Consider the following 23,942-nt stretch of genomic DNA (forward strand, 5'->3'; position numbering starts at 1 on the left):
CAGGCATTTTCCAAAGTCTTCTCTATATAAAGATTAACATGAGGGGTGTTGTTGGTTGAGTGTCCGACTCTTGATTTCAGCTCAGGTCATGATCCCAGGGTCGTAGGATCAAGCCCTGCCTTGGGTTCTGCATGGAGTGCGGAGCCTGCTTACAATTCTCTCTCCCTCTGCCCCAGCTCATGCCTCACTTTTTTTTTTTTTAAAGAGTAACATGATAGGTTAAAATCCAGCACTGTCCCATTTTTCTCAACAATTTCTTGCTAGAAACTGCATTACTTTCCTGAGAAACAATATTATAAATGGAAGACACATTCTTTACCAAAGCTGAAGCTGGACGAACACCAACCAGGGATGCTGGCAAAGGTGTTACCACACCAGCTAACCAGTGAAATTAAACCATTTCTAAGTTCCTTTCCATCTGAAGAGTCCCTGGGCGTGTAATTCTATGACTCCGTATCAAAGAACATAGATATGACTGGTAACACCCCAAAGGCAAACATCCAATTAGACACACGACATTTATTATATAAATGGGTCCCATCAAAATATAAATACAAAATATGCAAGACCAAAATATAGTCTCACCAGATTTTAAATTTGGTTTAAGCCAAAATACTAGGTAAAATATATCTAAACGTTTAATTAATATTAACTCTGTCTTCTGGGGACTTATACTTCTCAATCTCATTCGTTCTTCTCCTTGAGCGTGCTTCTAGAGCAAGCAGAGGCAAAGCAAACCGCTCCACTATGAGACATGCTCCAAGCTGGGACCATTCCTCTCACATCCCCAAAATATAAGATTACTATATCCAGTCACCTTCCCTGTCTCCTGCATCCCGTGGGGAAAGCAGGTTGAGAGAATGTGCCAGCAAAGGGGTTCGGGAGCCCAACAGGGAGGTCTCAGGGTTGACTGCTAGTGAACTCCACACAGTTGAAAAACCAGCTGGTAGAGCCAGACTTCCTCTACCCCCACCCCCGGCCTTTATGAAGCACTGGTACCCTAGAATCTTGTAGCATGAAGCACTGAGTTCATGAAGAAAGGAAGTGCCTACAAGTATACATGTCAAATGTGTTCAGTGTGAGGGAAGCAAAACTCCGAGTCCTGGCCGCCCACCCCCACAGATGGCCAGACTAACAGCAGTGCCCTCCATGGACTCCCCACACACACGAATGTCCAAGGAAGAGCCCCCACGCCTGCGTGCCTCCCCAATGTTCATCACGGATAATTCCAATTCTGAGACTCCATCTCAAGGAAATACAAAACTAGAATGTAAACTAAAAGATGTTCATCAGTGTTATGGTCAAAGTTAGAAAGCAGGAACAGTAGATATGTTCAACAACAGGAAATGGCTATATAAAATTAGAGTTCCACCAACAGAATATCCTGTGGTCCTAAAAAGTAGTGTGTATACAAATTAAGCATAGACAACTGAATACTCCTGTTACAACAGGTAAGTGTGAAGACTGGGATGCAGGGACCTACACACACCCCTCGCATCTCACCACGCTTCTGATTCTGGAACTTTTTTATTGTCTTCCTGTCAGTAGGTACAGTCCTGAAGTGCAGGCCACTATCCCATCAGCTTCTCCTGTGCCTCCAGTTTGCTCTAACCACCCTCTCCACTGGCCCCCTGCTCTTCCCGCTGTGTACACTTCTGTGCACCACACAACCTATTACACACTACTGATCTGACATATCAAGTGGTCCTATATGTCCCTGTTCGATTACACTCTTAGAAGACACAGTTTGAGGCCTATTCATCTCTGATGTGCCTCTGATGTGAACCCAGTGCAAGTTACACGGGAGGTGCCCCATGAATGTTCACCTAAACAGAACATACCAGTACAACCACAACAGTGTAAAATAATGGCCAGTGTAAAATAATGTTTTCGTCCAGAAAAACACTGGAAGAAATGTTACCTACATACAATGGGATAGTATTATTCAGCTTTAAAAATGAAGGAAACTCTGACATGTGCTGTAACATGGGTGGATCTTAAAGACATTACGCTACATGAAGTAAGCCAGACACAAAAGGACAAATACTTGCAAGGTTCCACTTATAGAAGGTTCCAAGAGAATCAGATTCATAGAGACAGAACAGTAGTGGCCAGGGGTGGGTGGGGGGGAGGGTGGGAAAGGCAACAGGGACTTGCTGTTTAACAGAGTTTCAACTTGGGAAGAAGAAAAACGTTCTAGAGATGGATGGTGTTGAGGGCAGCACTACAACATAAATGCACTTAATGCCACTGAACCATATACGTAAAAATGGTGAAAATGGTAAATTTTGATATGTATATTTATCACATTTTTTAAAAATGTTACCAATGGTTATTTTTGAGTGATGAGCCCATGGATGATGGTACTGTTCTCTCTTGTGTATAAATTTCATATAACAAACAGTCCCTTTTAAAAATGAAAAAGATAAATTTAGCTTTAAAACAAAAAGAAAAAATTCTTCCAAATCACCTTAAAGACACTATAAAACCGGTTCATCTAATCACTCCAAATAAGGGAGAAGCGAGAACCTCAAGGAGTGGAGTGAAACCCTAAATGGCGGTGGGGGTGACGTAACCAAAGTGAGCCCTTGGTGACCCAGACAACATGATCTACCTGCACACACCACTCCCCAGTCAGGTCACACAGCTACTGGATGGTCCGACTCAGGAAGAGAAGGAAGAATTTGCATTTATTTGCTCTTGGACAGAGATCCAGCAGATGAAAACTGCCCTCAAAGATGGCAGACTGCGTACTAGAAGAGAAAGTGAGGTTCTAAAGCAAAAGTAGCCCTGTCACAAGCAAAACATGTCTGAAGGAACGGTCAGCACAGACACCCGGCCTCTCGCACTGCAGACCTGTGTAGTGCCCCCCTTGCATGGTGCCATGATGATTGCACACAGCATACAGGTCATAGACGTAGTCCTCAGGGTCCCTCCCGAGTCCATAGGGCCGTCTCCATGGAGACCAATGGGATGGCAAACTCCAGCTGCTCTGACTTCTCTTAACCACATGAGGTGTCATGTCCAGGCCAGTCAAGGGGAACTTGACCATGTTCTGAAGTTTCATACGCCTGTCTCCTTCCTGTTACAAGAAGAAAAACAAGTTCTGATGATATTTTCATGCAAGTAGATGGTAGATCAATTCTGCGTGAAATGTGGACCCTAACAGCTCAAGTGGTTTGAGTTACCGATCTGATGATTTCCAAAGATACGTACAAAATAAGGAAACACACTAACAGTTTTAACTATCTGGAGGAACAAGTTTTAATACTACTCAAAGCAGAACAAGCAATGACCTACATATAAGGGGTGATGAGCCTCTCGGAGTCTCCATTTCCTTATCTGATAGATGAGTTTAGGTTTTTAACTTACAAACTGACAGTATTGGGCAGTTCATCATGATACCTCTGTCAAAGAGGCATGAAAAGTAATGGAGTAAAACTGTACATGAAAGACAAAGTTAGTGCTGGCACAGAATAGCCACCAGATAAGTAGTGTACCCTTTTCCTCCCCACCTCCTCCAACAAGCACAGTAACAGTTAACATTGACTTAATATATTCATTTAGTTGATAATAATTCATTTAGTTGATAATCTCGGGTAATCTGTATCTTCCATTAAGGCCACGGGGAAATCCTCTGAAATCCAACTGTCCGCTCACTAGCTATTTTCTGTCCGTGGGAGCTCTAAGAAATTAATTGGGCATGGATAACACCCACCCCATGGAGCCATGGATCTATTAAGAGAAGGAAAACGTTCATAAGAGAAAGGGAGGATGAGCCCTGGATGGTCAGGAAAGTCAGACCAGAGAATTTGGACCTTGCCGTGCAGTCAAGCACTGAGGCTTTGAGGGAGGAGGGAATGTCATCAAAGCTGTGTAAGCAGTGCACAGCACGGGACACAAAGGGAGGAGCAGCTTAAGTGAAGAAATCAAGTAGAAGACAACGTGACTGCAACCAGCTAGAAAGCATCACAAGTCTGAACGGGCAGGCTGACAGCAAGAATGGGGACAAGGGGACACACACAGGAGGCAACACAGAGGCACAACCAAGCTGAAGAGATGACTGGTTACATGGGAGGGACAAGAAAGAAGTCGAAAACAACACTGCAGTTTTGAATCTGGGTGCTGGAAGGGTGAGGACATTTCTTCTAAAGAAACAGAAGGCAAAGGAAATCGGTCAGCTTGTGTGTGGAAGAAGGCCGGGCTCTGAACCTCGGCTATCTGCATACAGCAGCTATCTGCATACGGTCAGGACACTCTTTACTATGATTAAAAACCTAGGGATCCTGTGCCTGTCACCCCAGACACTCTCACTTCATCAGCAAATCCTAAACATCTGTTGATCTATTCCAGTCTTTTCTCCACAGCCACTGCTCCGGACAAGCCACCAGCATCCTGCCCCTGCATGGTTGCATCGGCTCCCTTCAGATCTCCCTAGCTTCATTCATGTGGCCTCCCATCCTCCACACAGCAGCCAGAATAGTCTCTTCAAAACACAGATTTGGCCATGTTGCTTCTCTGCTTAAAACCCTTTATCAGAATCCCACTCTGCCCCTGGAACAACCAGCCCCTGCCCTTCCCCCACCCTCTGGAGCTCCAGCCAAACCGGTGTGCTGTCAGTCTCTTGCACGTGCTGCCCCGCTCAGGGCTCTGCACATGTGGCTCCCTCTGCCACCGTGTGTGTGCAGCACGGCCTCCATCTCACTTGGGAGAGGCCTACTCCTAATCTTTCAGATACACACCTTAAAGCCAGGCCTGAGAGACTCCTTGAACATTTCCCTCTCATTTCCCTCTCTTACAGGGGGGCCTGCCCAGGACAACCCTAACCTCAGGGAACACACAGCCTTTTGGGAAAAACTGACTCGGAGCAACACAACTCACATCAGATTTTCTCTGCATATATTTATGAGTCATCTTCCCAACTATGTGACCGCTTCTGGGAGCAGGGTAACACCTGCTATTACTTTAGGTACAAAGAGAATTCTACCTGCCCCAGAAAGGAGCTCTGTGGTTTTTTTTAATCCTAAAGTACACTTACCAAAATTTAAAGCACAACATTTTCAAATCTAAAGCAAATCCTCAAGAACAAAGTAAAACACCTGCAGTATGAACTAAAATGTTTTGAATTGAAAAGGCCACAGGATGCTCAAATTTTGCTTTGGGTAGGAACAAACATGACCCCAGACACTGGGGCAGAGGCATCTGTAACAACGTGGACAGGGACACTGGATCCAACAGGGACACCGAAGGACCCCCATACAGCCCACAGCAGAGGCATGAGAAACTTGGTCACAGCTTTTCTCACTGTGACAGAGGACATCCTTACCTGTCGAAATCTCTTCAGATGGATAATAAGCACATCAGGCAGAGTCCAGAGGCTTAACGTGATGCTCCCCTGCTGCAGCTGCTTACAGTGCGGGCACCGCCAGGCGTCATCCGGGGCAAGCTGAAAACAAGGAGCATGACACGACTTCCGTTACGCACCACCTCAGGCGAGGCTTTTATAGGAGGCCGCGGCCCCCACTTCTTGGTCAGGGCACGGTACAACTCGGGTCTCTCGGGAAACCACATACATAGGATGCAGAGTCCATGGAAAACACCATCAAAAGCGGCACCTGGCCAGACCTGGCACCCAAAGATTTGCTGAATAAATCATCTCTCAAAAATGCATGACTGAACAGGTAAATATTACACAGAGGATGTTCCACATCACAGAAGAACCTCAAATTCTACAGATTCTCAAACTCAACCTGTTGCGCTTCCATCAATATACTGTCCTCCTCCTCCTCCACCTGTCCCATCCTCCTTCCCTCCCTCCCCCTTCCTCCCCCTCTTCCTCCATGTCATACCTCAACAAACACTACTGCCACCCACCAAAAGCAGAACCGGCAGGGCGGACAGGTATCCCAAACCCTCAAACCCTTCCCTCTTCCTCTCGTTCCACATCTACCCAAAGTAATTGCCTGCCACCTCTCACACCTGTCTCCTGCACTCCATTCCCACTAACATGGCCTTAATTCAGAGTCCCTACCCTCGCTCTCATCTGGACTTCGGAGTCTCCTATCTGATCTCTCTCTCCCAAGCACTAACCCACTCCAAACAATCCTCCCCCATCCTGCTACCAACAAGGTCTTTCTGAACGTCAATCTGAGGCCTCAAGTCCACATATGTCATCTCTGCAGGTGAGGGTTTCAGGAAGGGGACTTATTCAGTTAGAGGTATGCCCATGAGGCATGTCTGATGAGAGATTTAAGTCTCCTCTGGAGTTCAGAAGATGCACCAGATCAGGGACTATCAACATGATGAGGTAAGGAATGACCATGCTTACTGAGATGGAACAGATAGAAGCACAGAACAGAATCTTGGGGAATGCCTCTTTTTTTAAGTGAAATACTAAAGCTGAGAAACCACCAGAGCCTGAGGATGCATAGTCAGAAAAATAGGCAAATCAGAAGCATTCCCTCTGATGCATACCAAGGAGAGAGAATGGCAAGATCCCATGGAGAGGTCAGATGGTGATGGAGCAAAGGCCACAGAACTGAGCAAACCAGGGGCCACCGAGAGTTTCAGAGGGCAGTGTCAGAAGTGCAAGTGGGATGGAGACAGGGAAAGAGCTGAAACCACTAATAGGGAATAAGGCAGAAAAGAAGAGGAGAAAGGCAGGCATGGTAACAGGAAAAGGAAGCAGACTGGGTTGTTGTTTTTTTTCCCCCGTGGCAGGAAGACCAAATCACATTTGTAGGAAATATGGGGAAAAACAGAAGTTTGGGTGGATGGAAGTGACTCAGACACTTAACGCTGGCAGAGACCCACAACTGTCATCTGGTCAGTCTGCATCTCTGTGTGATTTATTAATAGTCTATGTATGTGGCCATCCAGCCCAGCGTGTGTGGTAAAGGAGCAGGCTGTAGTCTGTTTTGTCAATTTCCAATACAGATACTTTTATAAGATACAATAAGAACAACCTGACAATGTCTAAGAGCTATGACAGCTTCGAAAACGTCTCTGATTTCTGTACTTATCTCATTGTAAACTGCTACAAAGAGCTCCTGGCCCTGCCGACCACATTGAGCACTGCTGGTCTCGCTGACTCTGACCAGCAGATGAAGGGCAGCTATCTCAGTAGGCAGCTCTTCCATTTTCAGACTGTCTGTCACAAAGTTCTTCCTCATATTAAGACAAATTCACTCTCCCTGTAATTTCCAATCTTTAGGTTCTGCTTTTCAGATAAAATTAAGTCCAATCCCTTATCCACAAGCCGGTCCTTGAAGTGCCTAAAAATAACTATTAGATCCCCACTCAAGGCCTCCTCTGTCAAATTCAGCATGTCGTGGTTTCCAGATGCACCAGCCCCTATCCACTCTCTCTGGTGCCCCGGTTTGTCAGTCTCTTATTAAAGAGTGAGCATTTAAGGTAATGAAAAGAATGGTGCTATCACCATCTGAATTCTGGGCACTGTTTTAAAGCATCCTTAAGGCAGCTGACAGTGGCTGGCACGTGACACTGCTGATCAATACTGAGCTTGCAGACATCTAAATCCCCAAGTTAGCATCTCACAGCCTGCTGCTGAATCTCACTGTCTCCTCTTCCGTGTCCCTGTCGTATTTCTGGACCCGATGACTGAACTTCCCAAGTAACATTCATTTATGCATTCATTCTAGTGTGGACTTACTGAATCCCTGTCTATGTGCCAGGCATGGCTTATAGATATTGGGATTATTTTATGACCAGAACAGACTCTCTCAACTCTCTCCCTTACCCGCTGTGTCCCAGCCACACTGGCCTCATTCCTGTTTTTCAACCATGCCAAGTTGCTTGCTTTATTTACTTATTTATCCCCACCAAACAGACTGAGGTCAGAAACACTGCCTGGCTTAGTCCCTGTTATATCCCCAGTACTAAGCGTACCACCTAGTGCACAGTATGTACTCAATAAACATTTACTGAATGAATGAATCCCTACTCAAATGTATCTTGCTAGCTTGAACTTAACCTTCTAGGTCAATGAGATGTTCTGTGGAATACCAATGTTGTCATCTAGTAGATCCACTCAGTTTTAAGCTTTGGGCCATTCTCAAACATCTCCCAAATTTAAAAAAAAAAAAAAAAAAAGCCCAAATAGGACGAGGTACCACACAGAGTCTGCCATCAACCTGTTTTTAAAGCCAACTGCCTATTGTATAATTAGGCTCCAAACTGGGAAGAAAAAAAAAATAGGTCTTATGAAAAACTATTATTAGGGATGTCTGGGTGGCTCAGTCGGTTAAGTGCCTGACTTCAGTCTGGTCATCATCTCAAGGTTCCTGAGTTCAAGCTCCACAGTGGGCTCTCTGCTGTCAGCACAGAGCCCGATTCAGATCCTCTATCCCCCTCTCTCTCTGGCCCTCCCCCACTGGTTCTCTCTCCCTCTCTCTCTCTCAAAAATAAACTTAAAAAAAAAAGAAAAACTATTATTAAAGGAGCTGGCTATGAATAGCTTGGGGGAAAAAAGACTGTGAGAATATTAAAAGTATTTTCAAATATTTAAAGGATAGACAAGTGGAAGAAAATCAGGACTTGTCATCACATATCCTTAATGAATGTGTTGGTTGCAGTAACCCAGGGCATATTTCAGAGAAGCCTCGGGGACCACCAGAGATATCCAGGGAGGAAATGGCATGTCTCCTGAGTACAGAAATGCCTCGTAACTAAGGTATTCAAATAGCAGCTGGATAATCACCTATTTGAAATTAGGCAGAAGAACTCAACCATTAGAAAATACGAGTTTTGGGGTGCCTGACTGGCTCAATCGGTTGAGTGTCTGGCTCTTGATTTTGGCTCAGGTCATGATCCCAGGGTCGTGGGATCAAGCCCCGTGCTGAGCCTGTAGTCTGCTTAAGATTCTCTCTCTCCCTCTGCCCTCTCCCCTGCTCATGGTCTCTCTCTCAAAAAAAAAAAAAAAGAAAAAAAGAAAAGAAAAAAGGAGTTTTAAAGTCCCCTCCAACCCGGAAATCGCAGGATTCACTAAATATAAGAGTGAACAGTAACAATTAGCAGTCAAAAGTATACTAAACATCAGCTCAAGATTAGCTGAACACCAAGTGCTCTAGTCAAGGCTGCTTAAGGTGCAATGCCCTAGAGAGTTTTAAAAACCACACAGGCATTGGCCCCATCCACAGACTTATTCATGTATCCCACTCTTCTATTCAAATATTTACTGAGTCCCTATAATCTGCAAAGCACTGTACTAAGTGGTCTAAAACATGCCTTCTGATCTAACTTTTTTTTTTTTTTACAGTTTACTTTTGAGAGAGATAGAGAGAGAGAATGGGGGAGGGGCAGAGAGAGAAGGAAGCACAGAATCCAAAGCAGGCCCCAGGCTCTGAGCTGTCAGCACAGGGCCCTACGTGGGGCTCAAACTCACAAACCGTGAGATCATGACCTGAGCCAAAGTCAGGCGCTTAACCGACTAAGCCACCCATCTACATCTGCACTGAGCACTCCAAAGTGTGGCTAATGTAGCTAAGGAACAGAATTTTTAATTTTGTTTCATTTTAATTAATTTAAGTTTGAATTTAAGTAGGTCCTGGCACATATGTTTTTGGTGCCAAAAAGTTAAGAATAACTATTTTTGTTACTAGGGGAAATGACTTAAAATCCCTAAATCAAGGGGTGCCTGGGTGGCTCAGTCAGTTAAGTGTTAGACTTCAGCTCAGGTCATGATCTCGCAGTTCACGAGTTCCAGCCCCACATCAGGCTCTGTGCTGACAGCTCAGAGCCTGGGGCCTGCTTCAGATTCTGTGTCTCCTTCTCTGTCTGCTCCTCCCCCATTTGCGCACGTGTGCACATGCACGCTCTCTCTCTCTCAAAATTAAACATTTAAAAACAAGGTTTAAAATCTCTAAATCAAAACAAAAAAATAATACATATATTACTGTTAAAAAAGAAAAAAAATTAACTACAAAGGTTCACTTCTAGAGCATTTCAATCAATCAAGGTTTTCTAGTAATCTAAACTACTTTTGTAAAGTCCTAAAAGGAATAGCACTAAGACACCCATTATGTGAGTGAAAAACGCCTGGGGACTTTTCTGGGGCATACTTTGCTCTCCGGTGTCATCCTGCCACATCGCCCTCCCTAGCACCCTCACCACCCCAGAAGTGCTGCCAGGCTCTTACCCGCTCCTCTTTGGTGTAGAGCTGGAAACACTGGGATAAAGTGCAAGTCTGGGGCTGATGATGACGCTCCCTCTGCAGACGGACACTTTCTGCATCAGGAATATACTCATCTTCAGTATTTACAAACAAGCTGCAATTGGCGGGGGAGGGAAGCATTTATCAGAGAATGTCTTGCAAAACTGACCCCCAAACTGCAGCTTCACGATGTGACTATAAATTCATAACCAAAAAGAACCAATGTGTAACAAAAGCAAACAGGTTATCAACTGGTCATCCAACTTTTCTATGTTCCAAAATAGTCTTGAAAAGCTCTGTATCTATAAAATTATTTCTTGAAAATAACTTGGGAGTTGGTTTTCATGGGATTGGTCATGAACCATTAATATATATTCTTGTCCTTTGTATCTACAGGCATGCATTTGGCATAATTTACTAGAGTTAATGGGCTTATAATCAAAATCAAAATCACTGGCCCTGAACAGTAATGAATAAATAGCTCAGTCTCATCAGCAGCAAATGTTCTGAGGTTTTTGAGATCCAGACAACAAAATGTATAGGAAAGAAATAACTGATTAAAGGCTTAGCAAGCCACTTGGATACTTAGCTAAAAAGAGAGATTTGTCGGGGAGGCTGGGTGGCGCAGTCGGTTAAGCGTCCGACTTCAGCCAGGTCACGATCTCGCGGTCCGTGAGTTCGAGCCCCGCGTCAGGCTCTGGGCTGATGGCTCAGAGCCTGGAGCCTATTTCCGATTCTGTGTCTCCCTCTCTCTCTGCCCCTCCCCCATTCATGCTCTGTCTCTCTCTGTCCCAAAAATAAATAAACGTTGAAAAAAAAATTTAAAAAAAAAAAAAAAAAGAGAGATTTGTCTCAGCTAATCTGAGGGATCAAAGGGATGCTATTAAAAATGGTAATTGATGATTCTATAAACACTAAATAAAACAATACTCACAAATCTTTTGTTTCCTTGTCCCATTCTACCACTAACTTCACATGAGCAGTGCCACCTGGTCCACAAGATTTTAATGCCCTAGAGGATGGAGAAGGAAGTCACATATTATGCTCTTAATAAATTATTTTACTTATGATTATATCCTATCTGAAATTTGATATCATAATGTGATTGCTGAAAATGTTCAACACTGTTCCTCATCAGAGTTTCTAGCAAGACAATTATGACTTCATATTTAGAATAACTAGGTTACAACTGGACTGAAAAATCCTTAAATTAAAATGTCCAGTACAGAAGGAGATTAGAAGAAATCAGTCTCACATTATGTAGGCTGTCTACAATCACTCTCAGATGTTCTTTATGACCTTTCCAACTATTTGTCTCATTTCTCACCAACCCAAATAGAGACCAGATAGTAGTCCCTCTGGAAACAAAGTCTTGCTCCTACACCTCTTCTCCCCCATAACCCACGCCTGGGCCCTTGGACTGTGCCCCATGCCAATCCAAACTGTGCCCTTCCTGCAAGGTACCCCTCAAGTTCCATCCCTGTCTTTTATAAAGCACTCCCCTCAGGTGGCCTTTCTTGTCACCATCTCCTGAGAAACTCTTTCAGCAAGAGTAGTCAATATTAATTACCCATCTAATATTTGTTACGCTTTGCAGTATTCTGGATCAGTATCTAACCTCTTAACTCTTGTCTCTAAAACCAAACATAAACTGCTTTCAAACACAACCACATTGTATACTTTTTTTGGAATCTTAAAGTGCAAACACCACAATATTTGCTGAAAAATCATAATATATATACACACATGCACATATGTGTATTCTTTTATTAATGCAGTAGGGTGTTGGAAGCATGTAGAAAAGCAGGGAGGTAGCAGAGGGAAGCGACTAGGTCTACTGAGGGAGAGGAGGAACAGTGTGAAGGTTCAAGGGAATGGAATGATCCACAGAGGACACCACACATGCAAAGGCACACACGAGTCGTGCCACGTGTTCCAACAATTCTCATGCTGGGATACTGCTGAAGATTTAAGATGAGGGGAAGAGCCTGACAAACGGGGTGTAAGCAGGGTTCAAACTGTAGAGCTTCATACACTGTGGAAGATGGGCTTCATCTTTTAGGTCACAGGTTGCCATTTAAGATTTCCAGGAGGAGGGGCACCCGGGTGGCGCAGTTGGTTAAGCATCCAACTTCAGCTCAGGTCATGATCTCACGGTTCAGGGGTTCGAGCCCCACATCGGGGGCTCTGTGCTGACAGCTCAGAGCCTGGAGCCTGCTTCGGATTCTGTGTCTCCCTCTCTCTCTGCCCCTACCCCACTCGTGCTCTGTCTCTGTCTCTCTCTCTCTTTCTCAAAATAAATAAACATTAAGAAAAAAAATTTCCAGGAGGAAAGCGGCATGATGAGAATTCTACTTTGGAAAACTTCCATCTTGGCTGAGTATGAAAGTGTAATTATATCTGTAGTCCTGGGACATACATTAATTTGCTTTCCTGACAGGAGGACTCCAGGTTTTTCTGATTTCGAAAAAGATCATAAAACATATCATACTCAAATATGAATGAAAAGTAAAAAGTATACTTAATTTCTAAACGAGCCTAAAGAGCCTACATACGTAGGTGGAAACTGTACCAGCCGTCACTAGAAATTATACATGAGCATAAATAAAATTGTAGAAGACAATTTATTGACTTATTTTTACCTTTCTACCGTTGGGTGGCACAGGGGTTTCTCCTCCTGGGGCAGCAAGTATGTTATCCCCACAACACTGACGACACGCAAACTGAATGGACACACCTGCATCAAACAGTAAAGGAGGATTTGACTGAATTTCTCTTCAAAGGCATGTGCGTCACAGTAGCATTTCCAAAACAGATTAGAGAGACAGCAAATGGTTTGGCAAAATGCTTCTCTCTGATATTCTATTAGGTTGTTGAGCCACTCTTACACACTTTAAATATGATTTACCTAAATGCAGTTTACATATCAAATATGTTATGCAGGACAAGTAACATGCTGCTTTAGGCTGAACGTTAATTTCATGTAAGTCTCCCATGGATACCTTAATATAGTAGTCGTAACTTTGAAAGTACACAGATAGCTGTTCTACAAAATCTCTCCAAGCTGATCGTGTGCTAATCTTTATTAGATAAATATATATTATAAAGAAATACCCAGCAGTTCAAGGAAATTCTTGCAGTGGCCAGAAAATGAGGGGCTAAGTCCTCAGTCTTGAAAATCTGAACACAGCTGATTTTACTAAACAGCTTTGCACACAGCTCCTTGGCATGCCAGCGCCATGTCTGGTCTTCCCTACGTGCAGAGGTCCAAAACTCAGACTTCTCTGCAGGGACTGTTTCATCGTTGGGTACACACGCATGCTGTGCTGGAGCATCCAGATGCCGACCCACCTGAATGCAAACCGTGGGCCTCAGGAAATACTTCATCTTCTCCAAGATTTCCTTCTGCAGAAGGTCCCATGCTATTGTCTTCTCCAAGTGCAGCACAAAAGGCAGTCCAAATCTAACACACATAAATATTGCAATCGCCTTAAAAGTATGGCAATTCTTTTAATCCTGTAATTCTTTATTCATGATCTCTTAAAATGGAACAACTATCTAATTGGGTTTAGGACGGTTCTCAAAATAAAACAAACAGGAAATGTAACAGTTACTCCCAGAAGTGGATAAAAAAGTCAGAAAAGAAGCTTAGATTTCTAAATGAAATTTAATACCTCATGTGCCAAAATGGCTTCTAGGGGATATTAGGTCACAAGAGGCCAGGATCAATGAATATGGTAAGGAAAGAGAGCGGGAGTGGACACGCTCCGACAAACGGCATGGGTCCACAAAAAGGGGTCAGGTGCTGGAGGAATAGATGGCTGGAAGGTCTAGTGGGCAGGTGGCTGTACCCTGGTAATCTGACAAGCAAGTGACACTGAAAGTCAGCTCCCAGCCTAGAGGAGAAGCCAGGTAGCCCCTGCCCATGCTGGGCTCTCAGGAGTCAGAGGATCAGAGGCAGTACCATGTACATGTACCATGTAAGGCTCTGGCAGTACTCAGATCACCAAGGGAGCTTGAAACAACAATGATGCCCGGCAGTCCCCTGAGACTGCACTGTAATCACTCTGGTATGTAGCTCAAGCACTGAGCTTTGCTGAGGAAGCCCCAGATGGTTCTAACACGCAGCCAGGGCAGGACCACTGGCCCAGCCTCACTCTCACTCACACCTGGCCACTCATACCTACTCATTGTGCCCTACATGTATGCTACTCACCCAGCCAGGTCTCTGTGCAGCCAACTCCTTCAGCTTGAACAACCCTCCCACCTCTTCCCTAAGCCACTCCCTAGTCCCCCACATCAAGACCCAGGGGAGGGATTCTTCCCCAGGAAGCACCCTGTTGATCAGCTCCCTGTGCTATCTGGGCCACTGCACTCACTACACCATGCGAAAGATAAGGTCTATCTCCCTAACTCCCACCAGTAAACCAAGGCAGGAACTGTGATTTATTTATCATAGTCATCCAAACAGCCAACCCCTAAGAATCCATAAGTGTTTAATGAACAAATGAACAAAGAGATAAACCTTGACTCAGGATGAAGCAGAGGCACTCACATCAAGAAAGCTGCTCCTGGAGCACCTGGATGGCTCAGCCGGTTGAGTGTCTCTTGATTTCAGCTCAGGTCATGATCTCACTGTTCGTGGGTTTGAGCCTCACACCAGACTCAGGGCTCACTGTGCAGAGCCTGCTTGGAATTCTCTCTCTCTCTCCCCTTCTCTCTCTTCTCCCCTCCCCTGTCTCTCTCAAAATAAATAAACAAACAAAAAAGGAAAGCTGTTCCTATGACCTCAGCCTACACACAGCAGTACTCCACAACCAGCACCATGATGGGAGATAAATTACAAGCACATGTAAATCAGCCACTCCTGGTTTTCACATGATCATGTCCTCACTTGTAAGGGGATAGTATTACGAAAGGGACTCCACAAGTTCTTTATTTTATATCAACGGGCTGAGCTGCCTTTCTTTCTGCCCTGTAAACATGCCACGCTCCTCTCGGTCTCAGGGTCTTTGTACTCATGTTCCCTCATCACGGATCCTTCTCCCCAGAGGCTCACACTGTCTCCTCACTCGGAGGACTCCGCTCCGTGCTGCATCCCGGGGTGGACCTCCCTGTCCCCCTCTCCAGCGAGTCTTGCCACTCTCTCACTCCAGCCTGCTTTCATATCTTCAAGGTGCTGATGACTGTCTGAAGTTAAGTGTGTTTACTTGTTCGCAGTCGGTCTGTCCTCACTGGGACAGAAGCTCCACAAAAACACAGTCTATCTCGTTCACTGCTCTACCCCCAGGGTCGGAACAGTGCCCGACACACTGTAAACACCACAGCATTTGTCAACCAATATCATATATATACAAATCAACATATTTCACACTTATGTTATTGAACCATCATTAAATAAGGAAATTACTGCAAAGCAACATTTTAAAAGGCTAATGTAATGCTACCCTGACAAACAGCAGAAACAAAGTCCTTTGTCCCTGAAACTTATCCATATCTTGTTGTTACTCAGGTTACATTACCACTGTGACAAAGCTGCTTTAAAAGATAGTCATATAAGGACTTTAAGAGACAAAACAGATAAACATAAGGGAAGGGAAACAAAAATAATATAAAAATAGGGAGGGGGACAAAAGAGACTCATAAATATGGAGAACAAACTGAGGGCTGCTGGAGGGGTTGCAGGAGGGGGGATGGGCTAAATGGGTAAGGGGCATTAAGGAATCTACTGAAATCAATGCTTCACTATATACTAATTTGGATGTAAATTTTAAAAAATAAAAAATAAAGTAAAAAAAAAAAAGATAGTCTAAACCTCCCATAAATTCTTAGCAGGAACAGATTTGAGAGAGATTTGTGACTCCCAAATTTCTGACTTAAGCAGCTGAATGAATAGTGGTGCCATTCGCTGAGACAGGAAATGCTGGAGGACCAGATTTACAGGGTAAGAGAATCCGTACAGTTTGGAACCTAACACTGAGGTACATGTACCGTCCAAGTTGATATGCTAAGAATTAAAGAATTAAAAAAAAAAGAAGCTGTTAAGAAAGTAGCTGGATATAGGTCTATAGGATCCACGAGGCGCCTGAGCCGAAAATAAACACATGAAATGAGACATTGACAATTAGATGAGCTCGAAGAGCCTTTCTAATTCAGACTCTACCATCCTTATTTTAGATTCTGCCCCCCTCCCCAAACCCTCAAATCAGGTCAACTTACATTCTTTATAAATATCAGATTCAAAAATTAAAGATTTTTTATTTTTTTAAATTTTTTAAATGTTTATTTTTGAGAGAGACAGAGAGAGAGAGAGCGAGCATGTGCAAGCAGGAAAGGGACAGAGAGAGGGAATCCCAAGTAAGCTTCATGCTGTCGTGCAGAGCCTGATGCAGGGCTCACAAACTGTGAGATCATGACCTGAGCCAAAGTTGTATGCTTAACCAACTGAGCCACCCAGGTGCCCCTCATAGTTTTATTTTGTTTGTTTTTTTTTTAAATTGTTTATTGTGAGAGAGAGCAAGTGTGAGTGGGGGAGGGGCAGAGAGAGGGACGGAGGAAGAGAATCCCAAGTAGGCTCTGTGCTATCAGTGCAGGGTTCGATGTGGGGCTCAAACCCAGGAAACGTGAGATCATGACCTGAGCTGAAATCAAGACTGGGATGCTTGACCAACTGAGCTACCTTGGTGCCTGTCATCCCTACTTTTTAAAGCGTTTTAAATTGTTTGAAAACATTAGACTTTTAAAGTTTCAGCACTTACTGGTAGGTCAGTTTTTACCTTTTCCCTTGCTGCCCAGTGCAAGCTCGGTTACACACTAAAAGAACAATCTTGTCGCCTCCTGGTCTTGTCGGGGGCAAGTCTGTTTTCCCTTGCTTTGCTGCTGCCTGTGTACAAGAAGACAGTCGATGATGATCCAAGCCAAATTTCAAGTGGTTTAGATTGTTGTTTAAGTGGATTCCTGGAAAAAAAATTAAAAACAACTTATTCTATCTTTTCAAAATTCTTTCATTCATTCATTATAAAGAAATTTACCCAGCAGAGAAATTAAGAAGCTGTCATTATGTAATTTAAACTACAAACGAAAAAAGAACAAATGATTATGAGATAACCAGCCATTAAAATAATTTCTTAAGCATCTATCATTTCCTTTAAACTAGCTTTATATATCTTAAGAAGTGAAATTTAAAATTCTTCACTTCAGTGAATACTGGATACAGTTGTATTTTTTATTATTTATTTATTTTGAGGGAGAGTGTGCATGCATGCGCACAAGCACAGGAAACAGGCAGAGAGAGAATCCCAAGCAGGCTCCGCAGTGTCATCATAGAGCCTGATATGGGCGGGGCTCAATCTCACAATCATGAGATTTTGAGAGCAAGTTTGCAGAGATAATCCACCAAGGCAAATTTAAGAGGAGACCATGCAACCAGGAACCAAATAAATTTTTAAAAAATAAAAAATTAAGACTAGTAAACGTGGAATGATCTTCAATATTTTAATAGCAGTTTCTTCTCCCTGATTAACAAGACAGACTTATAAAAAACAAAGTATAAACCGCACTTAACTAGACTCACAGACATTATAGGACATGTCAACTTTAATGCAATCAACCACCCTGGATGGACCTACATTTAAGTGAACAAAAATATATGATCGATAGGCATAATACAGGTTGCTAAGAATCAGGTCTTTAGAAATGCCTGAAAGCAGAGCTATCTGTCAATCTTAGCTACTCAGCAATTCAGTACCTAGTACAACGCCCTGCACTTAGTAGAAATTCGAAAGTGCTTGAACAAACAACCATTCATTTCAATGGAATACTACTCAACCATTAAAAAGAATAAAACCTTGGGGTAGCTCAGTCAGTCAAGGTTCCAACTCTTTTTAGCTCAGGTCATGATCTCACAGTTTGTGGCATCAAGCCCCATGTTGGGCTCTGTACTGATAGCACAGAGCCTGCTTGGGATTCTCTGTCCCTCTCTCTCTGCCCCCTTCCCCAACTCGTGCACGTACACGCTCTCTCAAAATAAATAAACAAGAAAAAAAAAAAAAAAAGGACATCTTGCCATTTGCAGCAACATGGATGGACCTTGAAGGCATTATGCTAAGTGAAAGAAGTCAGAGAAAGACAAATACTGCATGATCTCACTTATATGCGGAATTTAAGACAACAACAACAAAACGAAGGCAGAGATACACAGAAGAGACTGGTGGTCGTAGAGGAGAGTGGGAGTGGTCAGGCAAAATCGGTGAAAAGGGTCAAAAGGTACAAACCTCAAGTTATAAAATAAATAAGTAATGGGATGTAATGTACATTATGGTGAGTATAGTTAATAATACTGTATTGTATATTTCAAAGTTGCTGAGAGTAGACCTTAAAAGCCCTCATCATAATAAAAAAAATTTTGTAACTCTATGGTGATGGATGTTAACTAGATTTCCTGTGATGATTATTTTGCAGTATATACAAACACCGAATCATTATGCTGTACCCCTGAAGCTAACATGTTATATGTCAATTACACCTCAACAAAAATAATAATAAAATTAAATTAAAATAATTGTTCACTTCTTTAATCTTTTGGAAGTATAGCCTAAGGAAATTATACCCCAACTTGCAAATAGAAGAAAGCCCTTCACCACCATCACCACACGCATAAATGAGAACAACAGCAAAAGGAGAATAAAAAGTGGCTTATAAAAAAGAATTCATATGGGGCGCCTGGGTGGCGCAGTCGGTTAAGCGTCCGACTTCAGCCAGGTCACGATCTCGCGGTCCGTGAGTTCGAGCCCCGCGTCAGGCTCCGGGCTGACGGCTCGGAGCCTGGAGCCTGTTTCCGATTCTGTGTCTCCCTCTCACTCTGCCCCTCCCCCGTTCATGCTCTGTCTCTCTCTGTCCCAAAAATAAATAAACATTGAAAAAAAAAATTTTAAAAAGAATTCATAGCAGAATTCTGGCAATAACCTAAACATCCAGCAATACAAGACTTGCCAAACCTATTAAGGGACATCAGCATTACAGTAATTTAAAATAACAAGTATATGGTTAATACCAAAATAAATTCCAGATGAATTAGAGTTAAAAAAAAAAAAGTATACAGAAGCTAGAAATAAGGAAAAATGGAATCTTCGTTAAGCTATTAAAGAGAAGAAAACTTTTTAACCTTAAATACCAAAAAGAAATCACAAGAGGAAAAACAGATTTCATTCCATAGCCATCTCAAACTTTGGTATGACAAAATAAAAATAAGAGAAGTCTGAATTTGAGACAATAAATGGCCTCACTGCCCAGCTTCTTGGCAGAAAGAAGGCTGGGGAGACCTGTTCTCAAGTGATAAGGGTCCCTAATGAGATGAGGGGGTACCACTCAACTGCACAGAAATCAAGCTCTGTGTTCAAAGAGCAGGCCCAGTTACTACCAGCTGCAGTTATTCAACTCCCCATGTCTTCCCTCATTTGTAAAACAGGGAAGGCAGCAAGTAGCCTCATAGGCCTCAAATAACTTATTTATAAAGATTAGAGCAAAGGCTAACACATACTTAGTAAAGTACAGTGTTCCAACAGAGCCACTCTCTGGTTAGAACACAATCACCTCGGACCTCATCAAATTCACTTAAAAACAAAATTTAGTATTAACCATTAACAACTGGGGTGTGAAAGGGGATTTGAGGAAATTTTCAGTTGAATATTATCTGGGCTCTTGCTCTGCATTAGGAACTATACTAAACTGCTGGGTACAGAAAGATTAAACAAAGCATAGCCCCAAGTGCAGAGAATTTCACAGCATGGTGCAGGCAGAGGAGGGAAAAAGATCATTTCCACGCAACATGCTGGTGTCAGAGATTAGCAGAAGCTTTGACTGGAACAAGGAAGAGGAGTAAGTCAGCAGCCTGATGTGGAGGAGGTAAGGAAAGGGTTTCAGGAAAAGGTGATGACTGAGTATTTTTTTACTGTAATGCAATTAAAAGTAGAAAACAAATTGAACAAACAAAAGCACACACATGAAAAAGCACCTGGAAAATAAAGCTCCTAGGTCAAAAAAATTAAAACTTGAATAACAGACTACCTAGAAACTAATAATGTAAATATGGGTGGGTATACCAGAGAAAACTGAATCCTAACTGGCAGTGGAGAAAGCTGATCAACCCAACATACAGAATTACCAAAAGGTTCAGAAACTAGAGGCACCCATGGAAGTAGGTGTGAAGGAAAAGAACTAAAATAAGGACTTTCAAGAATGGCACCAAGATCATTCAAAGCGGAAAGAATGGTCTCTTGAGGCACCTGGTGGCTCAGCCCGTTAAGCTGGTGTCAGAGATTAGCAGAAGCTTTGACTGGAACAAAGCTTGATCTCAACTTGAGATCAAGTTGAGACTTGATCTCAACTCAGGTCTTGATCTCAGGGTCACATGAATTCAAGCCCCACATCTGGCTTCACGTGGGGCATGGAGCCTACTTAAAAAAAGAAAAAAAAGAATGGTCTCTCCAACAAATGTTGGTGCTGTTTACCTACAAAAGATTGCAGCTGGACTCCCACCTCAAACCATACACAAAATTAATTCAAACGGAGCAAAGACCTAAATGTAAAAGCTAAAACTATAAAAACTCCTAGAAGTAAACACAGGAGTAAACTTCATGGTCCTGGATTTAAGGATGAAATCTTAGAGATAACACCCAAAGCGTAAGCAATAAAAGAAGAAAAAAATTAGATCTCATCAAAACTAAGAACTTCTGTTCATCAAAAGACACTATCAAGAGAGTGAAAAGACAATTTATAGAATGGGAGAAAATATTTGCAAGTCACATATCTGACAAGGGTCTAGAATCTAGCATGTATCTCTTACAATACAACAACAACACCAACAACAGCACAATTTAAAAATGGGGCAAGAACTTGAATAGACATTTCTCTAAAGACGATAAACAAATGGCCAACAAGCACATGAAAAGATGATCGACTTCATGTATCACAACACACCACTTCACACCCACTAGGATGGCTATAATCAAAAAGATGGAAAATAATAAATGTTGCCAAGAATGTGGAGAAATTGTAACCCTCATATATTGGTTCAGCTGTTGCAGAAAACAGTCCAACAATTCCCCGGAAAGTTAAGCATAGAATTACCACGACCCAGTGTTTCCACTCTTAGGGGGATGTATGTGTGTGCGTCCCCCAAAAGAACTGTAACCAGGTATTCAAACAAATGCTTGTATGTGAACAGTCACAGCAGCACTATTTCATAATGTGGAAACAACCCAAATGTCCATCAACAGATGGAAAACAAAATATTCTATATACAAAAAAAAATTTTTTTTAAAGTGGGGGGGTACCTGGGTGGCTCAGTCGGTTGAGCATCTGACTTCGGCTCAGGTCATGATCTCTTGGTCTGTGAGTTTGAGCACCGCGTCAGGCTCTGTACTGACAGCTTAGAGCCTGGAGCCTGCTTCAGATTCTGTGTCTCTCTCTCTCTCTCTCTCTCTCTCTCTCTCTCTGCCCCTCCCCTGCTCATGCTGTCTCTCTTACTCAAAGATAAACATAAAAAAATTTTTTTTTAATGTTCTACATACATATAATGGAATTAAAAAATTTTTTAATGTTTTACATACATATAATATTTAGCCATGAAATGGACGGAAGGACTGATAAATGCTACAACATGATTGAACCTTGAAACATGCTAAGTAAAAGAAGTCACAAAAGGCCACAAGTTATGATTCTATTCACATGAAAGTCTAGACTAGGGAAATCTACAGAGACAGAGAGTAGAATAGTGGTCACTCAGGACTGGGTAGGATGGGTAGGTTGCAGGGAGGTGTGTGTAGGGGAGACAAAATAGGAGCTGAGAAAGGAGCTGGAGAAATGAATTCTCAACAGAGCAAACAGTGGGAAAGTATAAAAGTACACGGCATGTTTGAGAAAGAGAATGACCTGGGTAGGGTACATGGGGAAGGAGACAGAATATAGTAGACAGGCTGGAAAGAGAGGCAAGGACTCATCATGAGGGGCCAGGCATCCTTCCAAGGTGTTCAGATGTAATCTTAGACAAAGGGGAAATCCTAGCAAATCAATAAAAAGCATGTAACATGATCAGAAATGTAAGTCGGAATCAGTCTGGTGGCACCATGGAGAAATAATTGAACAGAAGAAAGCCTAGGGATAAAGGTATTACTAGAGAAGTTACTAGAAAAAGCCCGGTTGACACTGGTCTGAGCTGTATCAGTGGCAAGAGAATGAGGAGGAAAACTGCATAGTGTTTACTTAGTTCTATGTGAATTTTGAGAGAGAGGTCAAAATTTGAAGAAGTGCTTGGATCCACCTTGGGTGAAAGTGGTGGCGCCATGATTCCACAGAAGAAACGCAGGAGGATCGGGTCTAAGAAATGCTGAGTGTTAAGACACCAACAGGACTTCTAAGCAGAGATTCCAGTGGACAGGCAGAAGTCAGGGAATGGAACCAGAAGGAAAGAGAGGGCGAGCAGGGGGGTTCAGTTCTAAAAATCATGGCAGTAGAAGAGATACTGATGAGACTGGATGGAGCGACAGGTTCTCAAACCGTGGTGTGCGTCAGAGTTGCCTGTGAAAAACAAGTTTGCTGGGCCCCACCCCCAGAGCTGCTCATTCAGTAGGTCCGGGGTGGGGTCTAGGAATCTATAGTTCTCACCAGTTCCCAGGTGCCTCTCATGCTTTAATAACCACTGGAGTCGAGAAAAAGGACAGAAGCCCCAGAACATGAAAAAGACCAGGAACAAAGTTCGAGTTGCCTAGCAACTTTCAAAATAGCCCCCAAATCCTGGAAGCACTATAGAGAGACACGCTGAGTTCCAAATCACAGACGAAACCACAGGAAAAGGAGGCACTGTCAAAGCTGTACTCTCTTGCTGCCTATGGATGCAAATTTCTTAAGAGCAAGGTATCAAGAAAACATTTTACAGCAAAGAGTTAGAATTTAGAAAGTATCAGAGCTGGGAACAAAATGCCAAAAAAACAACAAAAAAAAGATGGCAGCTATGGCATAATACACCTTCCCAAATGCTGTCATAAGATACTTAAGAATCACTTCAGGGAGGATTTAGTCAGTTCTGAGCCTCCAATTGTAGAGAGGAAAGGTTAGAAAAGAAATAGTGAGAACTGCCTTCTTCCAGAGAAACATGTTACCATAAAATTTATGCCATCCTAAAAACAAGCATTATGTGTATTTTTACCACAGTTAAAAAAAATTATGCCATCACATAATAGACATCTCAAAAGGGTATACAGTTGTGAAACCTGCAAACCCCTGTGGAAACAGATGCTCATTTACCTCTTTGACTGAGAATTCCTTCAGGCCTAAATATTTCTGGAGTCTCAAAGGCAAAAATGCAGTCGCTTTCATGGACTGTTTCCAGGTCGTCTGTGTCACAAAAGGAACGATGGAACCCATCATAGTACATTTCCGTTAACACAATCTAAAAACGGGAAAAATGTAAACAGTTGGACAACTGGAAAGTCAATACGAATTGATCTCCCAATTCTACCATGAACTTCTGCAGCCTGTCAGGATTTGTGGTGATGTGAGAGGGCTCTGAGACATGTCACAGAGCCCACACTATCTGCCTTCAGTAAGGAAATCTAAGAAGCACAGTATCTTCTGTAAATGTGTAACAAACAATATACTCTGATTTCAGAACGCTATGGCACTGAATCCAGAGTTCCTCTAAGTTTCCGTGAAGAAACCCAGGAAATTATAAAAACTAATCCTCCTGTTTCACAAGGGGAAGACACTGAAAACA

The 23,942-nt window shown here is 42.8% G+C and overlaps 1 protein-coding gene across 2 annotated transcripts in view; it reads right to left on the reverse strand.

Moving 5' to 3' along the window:
• USP31 (ubiquitin specific peptidase 31) overlaps nucleotides 1-23,942 on the reverse strand; it is a 68,975-nt gene that overhangs the window by 14,765 nt on the left and 30,268 nt on the right. For both annotated transcript variants that reach the window (XM_030301685.1, XM_030301686.1), the window contains 8 exons: nucleotides 23,474-23,618; nucleotides 16,948-17,128; nucleotides 13,523-13,634; nucleotides 12,814-12,908; nucleotides 11,106-11,183; nucleotides 10,157-10,286; nucleotides 5,327-5,446; nucleotides 2,857-3,082 (listed from right to left, as the gene is read on the reverse strand). In XM_030301685.1, the coding sequence (XP_030157545.1) occupies nucleotides 2,857-3,082; nucleotides 5,327-5,446; nucleotides 10,157-10,286; nucleotides 11,106-11,183; nucleotides 12,814-12,908; nucleotides 13,523-13,634; nucleotides 16,948-17,128; nucleotides 23,474-23,618 (1,087 nt within the window). The remainder of the gene's footprint in view (nucleotides 1-2,856; nucleotides 3,083-5,326; nucleotides 5,447-10,156; nucleotides 10,287-11,105; nucleotides 11,184-12,813; nucleotides 12,909-13,522; nucleotides 13,635-16,947; nucleotides 17,129-23,473; nucleotides 23,619-23,942) is intronic.

Source organism: Lynx canadensis, chromosome E3 (genome assembly GCF_007474595.2).
Source record: "Lynx canadensis isolate LIC74 chromosome E3, mLynCan4.pri.v2, whole genome shotgun sequence".
Classification (NCBI taxonomy): domain Eukaryota; kingdom Metazoa; phylum Chordata; class Mammalia; order Carnivora; family Felidae; genus Lynx; species Lynx canadensis.